This window comes from Ptychodera flava, chromosome 8 (assembly GCF_041260155.1).
Source record: "Ptychodera flava strain L36383 chromosome 8, AS_Pfla_20210202, whole genome shotgun sequence".
NCBI lineage: Eukaryota > Metazoa > Hemichordata > Enteropneusta > Ptychoderidae > Ptychodera > Ptychodera flava.
In genome coordinates this window covers 20,355,635-20,371,656 of record NC_091935.1, presented here as the reverse complement: position 1 = coordinate 20,371,656, position 16,022 = coordinate 20,355,635, and the positions used below count along the sequence as shown (strand labels likewise).

Below are 16,022 nucleotides of genomic sequence, written 5' to 3'. Positions count from 1 at the left end.
TGACTTTTCTGGCTCATGATGGGCAGTGTAAATATTTGAAGAGCAAACAGTTAAAGGGTCATAAGCTGTAACTTGTGGCAAGTTTTTCAGTATTCTACTTCTGTATATCAACTACCGTGTCTGACCCTAATCCGTTTGTCATGCTGAAATTTCGAGTATTCTTTTTGTCAACACAGCTTGTATGTGTGTAGTGATCATTGTTTATTGTCTACAAATAAATTCTAGTCCGGACTTGAATACAATTTTCAACAATAACGATAGAGATAATACTCATATAGGTTGTGTTGATATGCTAAATACTTGGCATTAAATTACAGTTTAGGGATTCAATGCAGAAGATACAGCTTAAGGAGCTTTAAATACAGAACATGTAGTCGACAATCATTACAGCCCAACTCATGCATTCAAAAACAAACATTCAAGACCATTCAATTGACAAGTGATTACTTTGCACACAAATGCTGATTTTATTTGTTACTGACGAGAAAAATAATCATTTGACAAGAAGTTTGTTGTTCATATACTGACATTACATTTATAAGTACAAATATGAAGATTAAAGACTGGGGACAAGGGTTGCTAAAATAATCTTGCTTTTAAAAAAATATTTGTATGGTGGTGTACTTCAGTTGCCTCTTTTCTCTACATCTGATATGAATTTCTCCCTAATAGAGAAATATCCCTAATAGTGCTGACACTTATCAGCATGCCTGTCATTGACAAAAAATACAGGCAATAATATTTTTTCAAATCAATACGATCCCCCCAAGTTCACAAGTCTCAGATGTGAGATGACACTTGGCTGCATGAAAGCCATTATTTTGCAAAGCAGATGAAATTCTTGTACAAAGTCCATGGGAGTCTACATTTATAACATTCAATAAATGAGACTGTCTGATCGGAACAGACTCCGTGAAACATGGCACGTCACAGAGACACCAGACATGATTTGTGATTTCCTGCATTTGTTGATTTCTCTTTCATTTCACATCAGTGACTAATCATTCTGGTAAGATCAAGCTGCAGTCATTTCTACATGGACTGAAATGACCCGTCGCTCAAGGACCCTCTCTACGCTCCCCTCCTCTTAAGAGCGATGAGCGCAGAAAGCGCCCTCGAGCGACGGATCTTTCAGTCTAATTTCTACACTGATCACGAAGGTTTTCTTCAGAAACACAACCTGAAGTATACTACACTACTCAAGGTTGTACAGCACGATTAGTGAGACCAACAAAACAACTAGTACTTACAAGCATTTTAACATACGACATCGTGGATTCATTTTGAAAGCTGCTCTCCTCAACACAAATTGTACTAATGAGAGTAACTTAATCTCATTGAAGCAGATAAATATTGATAAACAAGGGCAAGTTTAATGCTTTTCAATTTGGCTTCCAGTATTGTTGGCACACCATATTGCCACGTTCACACATATCTTTAGAACAGGTACATAGTTCAGTTGATTTTGTCACAATTTTTTTTTTTTTCGCCTGTGTCTCAACATTTTATGTTTGATGGCCATGTCTCAATGTCAAAGCCATGATTTTGTCCAGAGCACACAAGGACCGCAACAATTTCATTATCCTTTTGATGGAGGAAAGCCAAGTACTGATACAACAACTTTGACACACAATGTATTATGGGTTCAGCTGAATTGACAGTAATTATGAAGAAAAATAGCTCTCCTTCGTGACACAGAACAAGTCAATTTTGCAGGCCTACTTGCTGAAGTATACTGCCAAGGTCACATTTGTTCAAGTTTTTGCCCCATCAAAAGATGTTTCGCTAGAATGCACCTTTGGTATAAATTTTATAAATCTCAAAAATGTTTTGTAGAATGATTTTTTGCCATCTGTACAGAAAATAAGTTTTCAACATCTTGATTTTGTGAAAATTGAAAAGACAGTGGGTTTCTTTTTTCTCAAGGCGTTAGTAGAGAGTGTGACAGGCGTGAATTTCCTTTGTTGGCATATTTAGGTCATTAGCTTCTCTAATCCCAAATTTGCAAGGAGATCCCTGGTCTTTTCCTTCATATTGTGAAACAAAACAGCATAATTATGTGTACTATAATAAAGAATGAGAAAAAGTTGAAAATATTTCTCTGGTGAGTGTTACCTGACGGAAAATTTTCACATGACACTATGTACAAGTGCACAATTCTTACAGCGTATGTAAATGTGAACAAAATGCATCATGCTGTGAGGACTCTACTGAGGACAAAGTACAACACAGAAAATGACAAAAAAATACCAGATAGAAGATAGAATAATAGGAGGTAACTACGCTATTTTTTCACAGAGATCATGAATTTGAACACATGATAGCATTTTGTTGAAAAAATATACAAGCACCAATTCTTCATCGGTGGTGCCTATTGACTGAGCTATATCTATTTTTCATGATCTTGGCAGCATGTCCTAATAGGGTTATAAGTTCAATGTGATCTTATCAGCTTGCATTTGCTCTTGTGGTTGTGATGTTAAAGCATACCTTAAAATGTTAGAGTTGTCCTTTTAATATACAGCAATAAATTCTGTTGATTAAAATTGAATATTCAAGGATTGGATACAAAGCATCATGTAAGAACAAAAACCTATTTTGGCATTGGCACAGTCCAACATTTGCGGAATCTGCTAATGTTACTGCAATCGATATTTTCATTTCATAGCTAAGTGTAGAGGTATAGGTCTTGATGAGGTGGGCCTTGCATCAACATGTACCATGTGAAGCTTTTGCAAACTTCTGATAAAAGCGATGTTATTTTTTTTAAACTGTAATGTAGACTGACAAGCTGAAATTACTCCCTGCCTCTACGCATGTGACAGGAACAGCTACAGAGGTGAAAGGTCATAGCCGTGTGGTACTGGATCACATTCAAAACTGTCCACATTTTCTTGGAAAAACTTAAGAAGTCTGTTGATCTTCCATGAACAGTCTCATGTAATGCAAATGAGACTTTTGTATCGGGTAACAGACACAACGATTAGCTCATGGCACACATTGTGCCTCACGGAAGCCAGCGTTTCATTCAAAAAGAAATATCAGACCAGAAACATTTTCTAGCAGAACCACTCTTGACAAACCTCATACTTTCTCATGACAGTTTAATATACAATTAAAAACTGCTGGCAGCCGTATGTGTATACACTGTACACTGCATATCACACACCTCACTTTTTCCATTTAATCAAATTCAACAAAGGTTTTCTGGGGAACCAAGCTTTTTGATCCGAGAATTTGAATCAATGCAGCAGTAATGGATGCTGATAAATGTCTGATTTCACCTTGTCTTGATAAACAAGATATGCAAACCTATAAAACATCCTAAAACAGCCTAAACAATATATGTGTCCCTTTGAGCATCAATATCAACAGAGTAATTGTCCCCATTGATGCAAGAATAGACAAGCCTGATTGTCCTGGGAATTCAAATTACATGTTTCTCCATAAGATTTTCACAATAGCCTGCCATTGGGCAAGGGGACTCATCAGAAATGCCTTATAAAATGCAGTTCATAGTGAGATTGTGATTGAATGCAAGAATCATGATCAGAAAACTGCAAGAACTTCCATCCCTCATATTATACTTACCGGTCAGCAATCATTTTCATTTCTCTTTAAACATAACTCGGAAAGCTTTCACTAAATAAGTCAAACATCACTCAAGACAATCAATTTTTTTTCTCCTAATCCACTCACTGATCTGGCTTTTCACACAGGAGATTTATACCGACTTTACTTCGTTACACCCTGGGTGCCCATTAAAATTGTCTGAATGTATTGGGAAAAGACACAGCATTCATGGGAACGAAGTAACCATGTTTAACATGTTACCCTGCAGAATGGGCAAAGATGTAAAAATGTGGATGAAAAAATTATCAGCGACCATCTTCCTCTTGTACGGACGAAATACGACCAGAATGAAATTGCACCTTGGAAAGTTCAACTCAAGCGCTCTGCCACCTAGAGTTGTAAATGGTATGGTCCAGATTTATGTACAGGTTTGTGGTCATTTCAGTTCATTTGGGGGAAACAGGTTGGCATCTGAAGTGGTCTACGAACAGAGTGGCGTTGGACACTACACTACATGGCGGCATAGTCTATCTGCACGTACAGTTGTCTGATTCCAGCCTGCAAAGAACAATATGGAGGTCAAATGAAAATATGGTACAACAATGGAAATTTGTTGACAGCACGTAAGTAATTCAGTAATAGCCACTGGCAATTACTGAGATACTCTGTGGAGAAAAGAAGCCATAAGTGTTGAACATTCACTTCAAATGACTCGTGGTCAATTATTCTAACAGTGGGTTTTGATCAATATTTGTACAAGACCAGTAATTGTCTTCTGGGTTTGTTACCTGAGAAGATAATTCAGGTGAAGAATAGTGCAGACCTTTCAGTTTTGATACCTAAATTGGTGCTTGCTTGGTTTGAACTTTAATTTGAAGTATTTTTGTAAAGATAATTGTTTGCTTGGATCAAAATGCAGATTGTTGTGAAAAATAGCTGTAGCATTCAGTGGTAATATAAGGAGTAATCAGGCCCATGGAAATCATAGCAATATGAATTTCTGCAAAACACCACTGAGGGCGCTATTTTCATCCCTTACTAAAAATTTCCATGGATTTGTCCACACTGATAATTCATCAGTTGTCAAGGTGAAATTGACCTAAAAACTTCAAGAAGGATTTGTGCCGCAGAGTGTTCTAAAATGGGAAAATTTTGCTCAATGCTACTGTGGTGGCCTATGGAAAAATTAATTTGTGATCTTGTGCCTAATTATCACATGATGATGTGACAAAGTTCAGAGATGTTTCCTTCTCATAGAGAGTACAAATACACACATCATCAAGAGGATGGATGTGACGGGACACACTGGTTCAGTTGGAGTAAAATGTATAGATATAGACAAAGGAAACAAAGTAACTTAAACAGGAAGCCAATGAATATCAAAAACCATTTTTTTTCGATTTAATTAAATTCTGCAACTTGTTAACTAATGATATGTATAGTACTGTGGTTGTACGGAGTGATTAGACTCGGACCATGTATATCATCTACCAATAACACTATTTTAACGGAGTTGCAGCCTGTCGAGTTAGTCGGACACTGACAAAACCGCTGTACACAGTCACATGTTAAAATACCTGGCACCATTCATGAAATGAAGGCGATGGTGAAAAAGGGACTGAAAATACTTTCTTTCTTCATACATGTATCATGTAATGGCAAAAACATAGATGTGTGACAAATGTAAACCTCTTACCTGTGTAAATATATTGTGCGTCTGGCTTAAAATATATTTTGTGTCTGCACCTTGTGCTACCTCTAATTTTATCATTCCAATGTAAACCTCACTGCAGAGGGTCCAAAAATGGGGTTCTTGGACACTGTAAACACCTTCCAAATTAGAAACCTGGGCGTGAAGAGGAAAAGTAAAATATGTGTGCATGTCAGATAGTAGATCACGTCCATGTTTGACAATATCCTGTAAGGTTTTATAACAGAAAAGCTCACAGTGACAAAAGACATCTTTCAACTGTACCACTCATGATATCATGGGTATTTTTCTTTCGATGTTGCAATAATAGTGCTATCAATCTGGTTATAAGATTTCCAAATGTTGACAGAGCTCCACGTCTGATCCACTTCTGATGTCACGTATTTTATTTCGATCACTTTCAAATTCACAGAACAATTTGAAATAACCCTTTTCAATGCTTGTTAGTCGTGTGATATGTTTGTCCACCTTTCTTGCTATCGTTTTCTTCATGCAAGTTATACCTTTGTCGCTGTTTGACCCTTGCTGTCTGTCTGACCCAGACTGTTTGTCTGTCTGACCCATACTATCAATCCGTCTAACCCACGCCGTCTATCTGTCTGACCCATACCATCTATCTGTCTGACCCATACCATCTATCTGTCTGACCCATACTGTCTGTCTCTGCGTCCAGCTCTCACAATCCATCTCTCTACCCCTGCTTCTCCTTCAATTATCGTTTCTTTACCGTTCACCTGCACTGTTTCGATCTCTACTTCCCTGTTTCTCAATATCTGGTTCTCCCTCACAGTCCATCTCTCTTTTTTACTTTGTTTGTACCGGCATATTCTTGAATTTGTTTTACAGTTGCTATTGACAGTCCACTTGACCCGAATGTCTTGTTTCTCTCACTAATCAATCATTAAACAGTGTATCTGTACTGTGTCATGAAAGCCGCTTCAACACATAACTTCCTAGACAGTTTCAAGTCTGTTGAGAGCAATAGGCACTGGAGAGTTCAAAGTCTTACTCACCCTTTGATAGCATCCTGGAAGAGCTGTATCCAAGGCATATGGTGTTCTCATCATTAAAATCGACACTGAATCTCTTAACAATGGTACAACACTGAAACCATAGAAAACAATCATACATGTACATCAGATTGCTCAACAATTCAAGAAGGCCTGGCATCTGTGACTATCATTGTAAATGGAATGGAAAATGGTATGTTGGGAATAATGATAATTTCTGCTTGAGAAAATCCGATTATTGTATTGCAATACCATAAAAAAATACTGTTTTCTAAAATATTTGTCATAAGAACTGCTTTAATGTTTTGCGCCATGTATCAAAACACAGCATGAAACGAACAAGAGAAAGCCTCTCTTTAACCCTTTCACCACCATGGTTTGGCCTAAAGCCATGTTATCGAATGGGGATTTTGGAACTGTTTATAGAGAATTGGGTGAACAGGTTACTAATGCTGGACTTTGAAAAATCCACAGGAACACACAACTTAACACTGGTCAGTGCAAGGCCTTACCTTATAAAAATTAGAATAGATATGAACATAGAACATATAGGATCTGCAACCATCCATCCAAAATAATGCATTAAAACAGCTGAGACAATTACTCCTACACTTCCCAGTGTATCTGCCATTATATGTAGGAATACACCTGGAAAAATGAAATGGAAAAATGTGAAATGTTATTATGTAGCTCTGTATGGACAGAATATGATTTGAATCAGCAAAAACATATGAAAGATTTTAGACTCTCGCTGCTAGGCGTGGTTTTCAACAACAAAATGACACAAAATCAGGGCCAAGTTTACTCTATTCATGTCAGTTAAGCAAACCACCATATCAGTTGTCACTTTCATTGTGTGGCTGATTCTATTGAGGCCATGAACTTGACAAAATTCTGAATTACTCACTTGTTCCCCCCTAACATACTTATATTGAAGTATGTGAGGCCAAGGTGCAAGACATGGTTATATAAATAGCTGTTGTCTGTTGCATACATGTATATCTGCACACCCTCACTCCTCTGACAACCAGGGAGTCTCACATAAAAATCTATGCCTTCAAAATCATACACGCTTCAAAGTTTGTTGACCAAGCGGTTGACCTTGTTGATGTTAACAGCATCCATCTATTTGTATCTGACACACACAGACTATCACCATAACAACAACCAGACCTAGTCTTTTTTCCAAGTGCACCACATGGTTATCATAAGACCATTGCCAATTTTCCAGCCAACGTTTTAAACATATTTACAAAATGACACCAATCTGAAGAAAATGACACATTGGTGGTGCGCAGAGTGACAGCACTGCTTTACAGAGTTCTGTTTGATTACAAGATTTCTGTTTGGATTGCCAGTCAAGGCAGTGTGACGAAAACTTTGATGAATATATTTGACACCCTTGACTTCTACAGGGCAACAACAAGGAAGCAACAACAAGGAAGAACGCTATTGACTGTATTGGAATTTCTTACATGTCATATCGTACATCATTCATATATCTGCATTCATATACTTGTGGACTGGTGTCACAGAAAATTTGACCAATCAGAGACAGATATATGAACATTACTACTAGGGGAACATTATGCTAGAATCAGCACAGATTATTTAGAAACAATAAAAGGTGGGCTGTTGATTAATTTCTATCCCTTGGAACTTCATCAAATGGGGGCTTAAAGTGGGGTTCAAATGGCTTCTTCACTTACCTTGTAAAATTTGACTTTTAGCTCCACCTGCTGGTTTTTCCTCACCTTTTCAAGCAAATGAATAATGAGAAAGAGAAAACATTCAATTTAAATGTTTATTAGAAAACCCTAAATTCCCAGGAGACCAAGCCATACACATACACTACACAGTTCAGTAATGTGTATACTGAGGAATATTTTACTTTGTCTTCAAAGGCAATGATAAATACAAAATTTTGACAATTTGATTTCAATCATAGTAACCTGAATTCAAGGGCTGCACAAGGTACTGATTTGTGTCAACTGCTTGCAAGAGCGATGATTTGTATGAATTATTTGCAAACCCAATAATTTGTATCAATTATGAGCCACAGCAATGATTTGTATCAATTATTAGCCACAGCAATGATTTGTATCAATTATTAGCAACAGCAATGATTTGTATCAATTATTTGCCACAGCAAGGATTTGTATCAATTATTAGCCACAGCAATGATTTGTATCATTATTAGCAACAGCAATGATTAGTATCAATTATTAGCAACAGCAATGATTTTTATCAATTATTTGCCACAGCAATGATTTGTATCAATTATTAGCAACAGCAATGATTTTTATCAATTATTAGCCACAGCAATAATTTTTATCAATTATTAGCCACAACAATGATTTGTATCAATTATTAGCCACAGCAATGATTTGTATCAATTATTAGCCACAGCAATGATTTGTATCAATTATTAGCCACAGCAATGATTTGTATCAATTATTAGCCACAGCAATGATTTGTATCAATTATTTTCAGCAGCAATGATTTGTATCAATTATTAGCCACAGCAAGACAAGTCTTTCAGTCTACTTACTACCCCCGTGTGAGTGACCGTGTCCGTGTCCATGACTGTGACCGTGACCATGACCATGTCCATCGTCATGACCATGTCCATGATCATGGGAGTGACCATGTGAGTGTCCATGGCCACCATGGCTGTGGCCATGTCCAATTCCACCATTTACATGGCTGTGTCCATGTCCTCCTGGGCATTGACATAAAACAAACACAATATTGTCATTTGGCAGAATGTATATTATTGACGTTCCCCACAAACTGACGGCTTCCCCAGCACATGTAGAGAGCCATGTTTTTGCAACATACATGTAAGCATACCAGTAGAGTATAAATACCACCCTAATGATAATTGAAAGAAACATGAGTGTACCATCATGATTTACCAATATACATACAACAAAATATCATGCTAAATTGCAAGTTGAATTCACACTGTCAAAAAAGTAGTATGGTGATGTATGGTGCGATAAAACGATGTCTCTTCCAACATGAAGTTATGGGATGTCTTTCTTAAAAATTAGGATTCTGTTTCTACTATCCACTTGAGCAATCACAACATTATGTTGTACAAGTTGTTTAATCACAGTAGATCTAGATCTTTCACAGCTTTTCATTGGCTTTGCAATGTGGCCATATTCCTCTACACTGAACAATTAATGCTTGGCACAGTCATGTTTAGCCAGCTGGCATTGGCAGCGTTGCCTCTTGGCATAACCTAAGTACACTACTGCAGGTAGAGATTGGAAGCTACTTACATGTAGCTCACAAGGCACTATGAAAGTCTTCAATACAGCACGAATATACATTGGGTATATCTAAATATTGCTCAGCCTACTAGTATGGTTTACTTACCTCCATCATGAGCATGGCCATGATGAAATGCAAAGATGCCGACGAGGTTCACGAAGAATCCCAACACAGACACTACGAACAAACGTTCGTGTTTGACCTCCGGTGGCTCGACAAGACGCTGTGTGAAAGTGATGTGCATGTAATCAATAAATCGAATTAATGGTATTCAAAACATTGGACAGATCAAAAACATACAAATGATGAGTCAATGGCTCTTGCAATTGCTTCAGAAGCACATGTACAGTGAAACCTATCTATTAAGGACACCTAAAGTGTCCTCAATATAGAGGTGTCCTTAATAGACAGGTGAAATTCTATTCAAAGTGTAACTTTTGGTTTGATAAATCTGTCCTTAATAAAGAGGTGTCCTCATTAAAGAGGTGTCCGTAAGGACAGGTTTCACTGTACGTTTTGTACACAGCTTTCAAGGTGCATCAAATCATTTTCAATCGTACATGAAACTTATCACTTCAGAAACCATTTTTTAAAATATCACATTCATTTGTTCTTGAGAAGTGAACACTTACTTCGATAGCCTCTGAAAAGATAAAAAATGCAATGAAAACTAAAAATAATCCATTGATGAATCCGGCAAGCACTTCAGCACGAACATATCTGAAATAAGAAACGAAGAACATTACATGTGAGGAAGCCTTTTCACGGCGTTAGATCTGTATGTATATGTATCTGCATTTTCTTGTTCAGTTCATCAGCCATCTTAGTGTATCTAAGTTATAACACGCAATGTTATATTGTTTGCATGTGAATATACATCGTAAGTCCAGCTTTCTTTAAACTCACACTAACCATATGCGTGATATTATTGTATTTTGTTGGCCTTCAAATTGTACCCTACATGTAAATTCAAAATCACCCCTTCATTCTAATACCACTAGGTCTATCAATGTGCAAAAGGACCTATATAACATTAAAGTCCTTTCACAAACGTAACATTTATCATATGTGGTAAAGTACAGTGATTCACTCCTTTCTTGGTTGGCTACACACTTATCCAGCTAAACAGAAACACAATGTGGATCTTTGACTTTTGATACAGTACAAGTGGTATTTGTTTGGGGCTTGGGTTGGGATTGGAAACATTCCTACAGAGATCATCATCTGCTTGAATTAATTTGCAGACAGTTATGAAAGTTGGCTTGTGCTGTAGCATTCTGAGATAATCAGGAGTTTTGTTACAAGGCCTACTGTAATCATGACTTTCTGTAAATATGCCATTGAGGGCGCTATTTTCATCGACAGAAATTTACCCAGCAGTCAAGATAATGTTGATCTTACACCTGTTTACACAATTTGTGCCACTGCATGTCCTAAATTGAAGACATTTGGCTCAATGCTAACAAGATTACTTAAGGGAAATTAATAACAGCTTTTGCACCTTTAAATGACTTACCCATACGAGAATTTTTCATTGGCTCTCCACCTCGAAATCACTGCTGCTGCAAGGCCTGCCAGTAAAGCCGTACAGTCAAAGAACATGTGAAAGGAATCAGATATAAGACCAAGACTGCAAGAGACAATAGAGAGATAATGCACTTTGTCAGAAATTGTTCCTAAGAGAGCGTATTACTGTTTATAAATGTACATGTATTTAGCTTCCCTACAGGAATAGACCATCTTTCCCTAGAAATATCCGTATCAATTTCAATACATGTGCCTGTGTACATGTACTTTGGAATGGCAGAGATAAGTTTTTGAGTTTTCGATAGAAAATTTACTATCACTTCATAACACACTAGATCTTGCATTTGTAAGTGAAAATATGAAAGTACAAGTCATTTCTGCCATGCGGTAAAAACAAGAAGTTCCAATGTACACACTGAAGTACACTAGCAGGGGTGGGAACATTTTCAACATCAGGAGACCAGATACCTACATCGGCCTGCTCAAAATGTGACACTGTACAGTGTAGGCCATCTTTGTCCTCCTCTAACTTTCCTTGCAAATTTTTAAAATAATGTTTATGGTACCATGGTTTCTTTATGAGCAACTGCACTGAACTACACTGTACCGGTAGATCACTGTTCCACAATCAGTCCCACATTATGGATCAGGCACACTGTCGGCAGTCCGGGCCTTTATACCTTTTCTTTTCTATTATTGGTATGTAGTCTCTCGCACATACAGGGATGGGGTTAGCAAGCTTAGCGCCAACGGCGTGTGTCAGGAATGCAAAAGGCATGACCTGGAGTGCTGCCAGATATCGGCCCTTGACTCAGCCTTGTCCAGTGTCACTGTTACTTTTTTAACTCCATGACTGGACGATGTTGCATATCAGCATAATCCTTGGAAGCTGGGGGTCCCATTGCTTCATGAAGCTCTGGGAGGGCCCCCTAAGAAAATCTAAAAATTGTTTCCATATTGGTTTGGGCCCATCGTTCTTCAGATGTGCCACAGAATCAACTGGTCCCCTGGGCAGCCATCTCAATAGAAGAGGTATCCACACTGCCAGTGTTCACAACATACATATATTAAGTTATATACCGGTACTGGTACCAACAAGAATCATCAGAGATTTGCCCTGGCACCTGTAAAACAACTCTTTTGTCAACCACAAAAACAAACATCAGTTTACTTTTCAAAGGAAAGAAACAGAATCATCTCTGTTTTATACCCTTAATATATCATGCTTCCAGACAAAAATATCACGCGGACCATATGGCCGAATTACATGTAGTAACAGCTGTCATCTCCTTTGTTATCACCACACCGCAAAAGTGACGGAATTCATAAATTAATTCATCGCCAGCCACAGCTTCTGAACAGCTTACAAATACATTGATGTTTGAAACTTCATACAGGTTTGTCTACTTCTTGACTAATTTTTCCTCTCGACTGCGGGAGGCAACTTTATTTATGGTACAAGAACTGTATTAGAGGCATTAAAATGTGACATCCTTTTACACAAAAACCTAAAAAAAAGAAAGCAGAAAGTGGAAAAGAAAAAAATATGCGGTCCTATGCAATTTTAAATTTTTCCTTCTTAGGAGCTGCATGATTCATTGTATTTATCTTTCAAATTTGATGTCCAGACAAGTAAATAAACAATTATCAAGGCTTGCATAAATCATAGACAATAGAGGGTCTTCCCCCCTCTAATGTCTATGCATAAATTTAACAGGGACAAAGAACAGATTTGCATAATACAACAACTACTACTGGTACTGTGTTCACACTAGGTAAAATTGGAAGTGTTTCAGCGACACTATTTGCGATTTACAAACACCAAAGATTAATAGTTTGAGTCGGCTTGTGTCCACAGTACACGCGGTGTTTTAGCTGGCTTAATGCACCCTCTCAAGTCCAAGAGGTCTAGTAAAATGAGGGAACATGGCTCCACACATCAGCTGCTAAATTATGTTAGGAGTTATGTGTTTTGTGATATGGTTTGATAGTGTATCCGTTCAGAGATTATTTTTGTCTAATATATCACAGTCCCTTCACACACATGTGTGGAGGGTTTGTGAGTATATCTGGTCATCGGACCATTTGTTGCCACGAGATGCACCACTCTGTGTGGCAGCTATGACAAAGAGAACTGAATGTTGTTCTTATTTGCTAGTTACAAATATCGTGTCAGGGCAGCTTGGTGCGTTCACACAGCAAGTTGCAGATAACAGTTAATCCATACACGGGCTCAGGTCTGGCCAGCAACACGCAGGAGCATCCACACGTAAATTTTTATGCCAGTATTTGACCCGAGATGTTTCAGAAGTGTTTCCATTGACCGTGTGTGAACACGCTATACAACTAAGGACGCGTGAGGTTTCCTTTATGGTACAATCTTCAGCATTCCTGACTCTATGAATTTGGCAGTCTATGTACAAAATCCAAACTGATGAAACGTTCCTAGAGTGACCACTACTGTATGACACCAACTATATGGTAAGTTTGCATGTAAATTTTTAAAACCTGTAAATTTGAAAAATGTTGCTCAACATGTGTATCCATCAGTCATACAGTCACTCTTTCTACTCAATTATATCATAGGTACTTAAATGTATCAAACACTGAAAGAGAATTAAACATTCATTCTGCTCATGATTTCTAAACCAGGTTGAATACAATCAAGTAAGCGTGTCTTGAAAATTCACTGAATGAATGCACTGAGTTTGGCCATACAATTCAGATGAAAATATTGGTATCAGCTCGGTTCATTCCTGATGGAGGTACAGTGGTGTCACCATTGCTGCAATGGATTAACCTGAATAATCTTGGTGAGCATGGATTATTTTGATGTTTATTTTTCCTTTCATCTATTCTGCAGCTTGAAAAGGCTTAACTCTACTTTATCTCTTAACCGTTTTTTTGTTTGTTTTTTTTTCAATATTTTTCCTTCCTGCAGAATGTTGAAATGACCAGTATCTGGCTTGTCAATATAGGTTGACAGTTGCAATGTTGTTGTTGTTGGCATTTGGATGTGAACTCTAAACAATAACAATGCGTCTCTCATGTATCGTCACATGTACTGAACTTTGTTGACAAGCCAAACACTGGGTGTTTACTCATGTTTATAATGTACTTTTAGGGATAACATTATGAAATTGCAATCGCTATACGAGATAGTTGCTCACTAGCCAACCTTCAAAACCCTAGTAACTATTCACATGGTTAAATATACATGTACTGTATAGTATGTAGTCCATACATAAAGCATAATACAATGAAATTGACCCTAAGCATGTACCTGCTGTTTACTGAGACCCCGATGATAGCTGAAGAAGTCAAACTAACTTTCACTGATTTGGGAAATGTGCACTTTTATTTGCCAAGTTCTCATAAACTATTCTTCAATTGTAGCAATGATGTAAGGAATACACTGACAATCGAATGCTAAAATTGTGAAGATATTCACAACTTGGATTGTCCCGCACCACAATATTAGTACCTCACATTCTCTTTACAAAGAAGTTCAAGAGTATTCTTTAACCCTTTGAGGCTGTAATCTTCCCCACCAAAATTTTAGAGCAACATTTTACCAATTTTCATGAATTTTTCCCTAAATTTTTTATAATTTTGGAACAAATGGACATCACATTATATTTGCTTCAGATTTTTATCAAAATTGTTTGCAAAAAATCTGAAAAGATCAGCTGGGGTATACTTGATATAGGCAACAAAAAGTGGCCTTGGCACTCATTAATAACTCTGTTATGCACAGACACCTTTTCCTTCACTTATCTTACCTAGGATGACATGATAAACAATACATGTATACACAAATGCCAGTAGCTCTACCGGTATACAGGAAAAAATACCTGTAGAGCTGTGTTATTCAACTGCATTGCTGTATCATGGGGACTACTTGATAATAATACTTTTGCTTCCATATTTTTAATCCTTATTGCTTGTTTTCAATGAATCAACGATAATTGAGACATCTCTTATCAGCCGATATCAATAATTCACCTTTTCCGTTGGTTTCCGCTCACCGTTCTTCCAAGAAATCTGTTTCCTCAATTCGTGGTCGTCCCTATCTGTGTACATTAAAACGATGACACCCTAGCACGCCATATGCCATTGACTTAAATTTGATAGATACATGGAATCGCGGTTCTTTATTCCGCCATGTTACACCACTTACAGAACCTAAGGCCTAAACTCAATTAGAACTTGACAACCCGTCATCGACTGGTTCTACCCGTAACTCTGAGGTCGCGCACGATGCGATCATTTCGTGTAATGTGTTGAGGGTATACGTGGCATTATTGTATATGCTGAGACGTGTGTGTACAATACTGTACATTCGAAAGATCAGACCGAAGACTCTTCCGCCTTACCTGTTCGTCCAGACGCCATACAACAGCTCCACAAACGCAAACGACAGATTCAAACACAAGAAGAGAAATAGATTTCTTGATGTCTTGTCGGAAAACACCGCCCTGGGAAAGGAAACGTTATGATTTTGGTGATTAGAGCCAAGCATATGTTCAGATTTTTGACAAGAGCGAGAGGACATTTCAGAATACACACCATTGGAATTGGTACAGATATTAACACATTCTCACCTGAACCAGCCGGATATTTTGGCTTTGATTCGAAATCCAGGCTTATAACCTTCATCCTTATTATGAAGGGGTAACATTTCTGCCAAAATCAAGAATACGGGACAGATTAAATGACTGAGAATTTGTATGAAATCACTGGACACCGGCACTTCGTGCCATGATTAATTCCTTTTGCTTGAGCTTGGGGAGTCCGCTCTCCAAGTCCGGATGTCGGGGTCGGCGCTCCCTCAACCGCAATCGACGTTCAAATGCCATGTATTGCTGTAGCTTACCAGATCGAGTATTGATGCTAACATTTTGATATTAAGTCTATGA

The 16,022-nt window shown here is 37.7% G+C and overlaps 1 protein-coding gene across 1 annotated transcript; it reads right to left on the bottom strand.

The window, feature by feature from the left end:
* Window positions 1-443: 443 nt before the first annotated feature.
* On the bottom strand, window positions 444-15,892 carry LOC139138756 (zinc transporter 7-like). Its single transcript, XM_070707268.1, has 11 exons — window positions 15,708-15,892; window positions 15,480-15,581; window positions 11,093-11,206; window positions 10,209-10,296; window positions 9,682-9,799; window positions 8,846-9,016; window positions 8,004-8,048; window positions 6,807-6,942; window positions 6,298-6,388; window positions 5,270-5,419; window positions 444-4,131 (listed from the first exon to the last, which is right to left on the bottom strand). Exons 1-11 carry the CDS (start codon window positions 15,782-15,784, stop codon window positions 4,084-4,086), a joined length of 1,140 nt encoding a protein of 379 aa, XP_070563369.1. The 5' UTR covers window positions 15,785-15,892; the 3' UTR covers window positions 444-4,083.
* Window positions 15,893-16,022: the final 130 nt, after the last annotated feature.

Bases quoted from the DNA above. Each gene is read 5' to 3' on its own strand.
- LOC139138756 (XM_070707268.1), bottom strand. From the start codon at position 15,784: ATGTTACCCCTTCATAATAAGGATGAAGGTTATAAGCCTGGATTTCGA. The intron at 5,420-6,297 runs GTGAGTAAGACT...CTTCACGCCCAG, and splicing joins TTCCAGGATGCTATCAAAGG to GTTTCTAATTTGGAAGGTGT. The intron at 4,132-5,269 runs GTAAGAGGTTTA...TGTTCTTTGCAG, and splicing joins CGCACAATATATTTACACAG to GCTGGAATCAGACAACTGTA.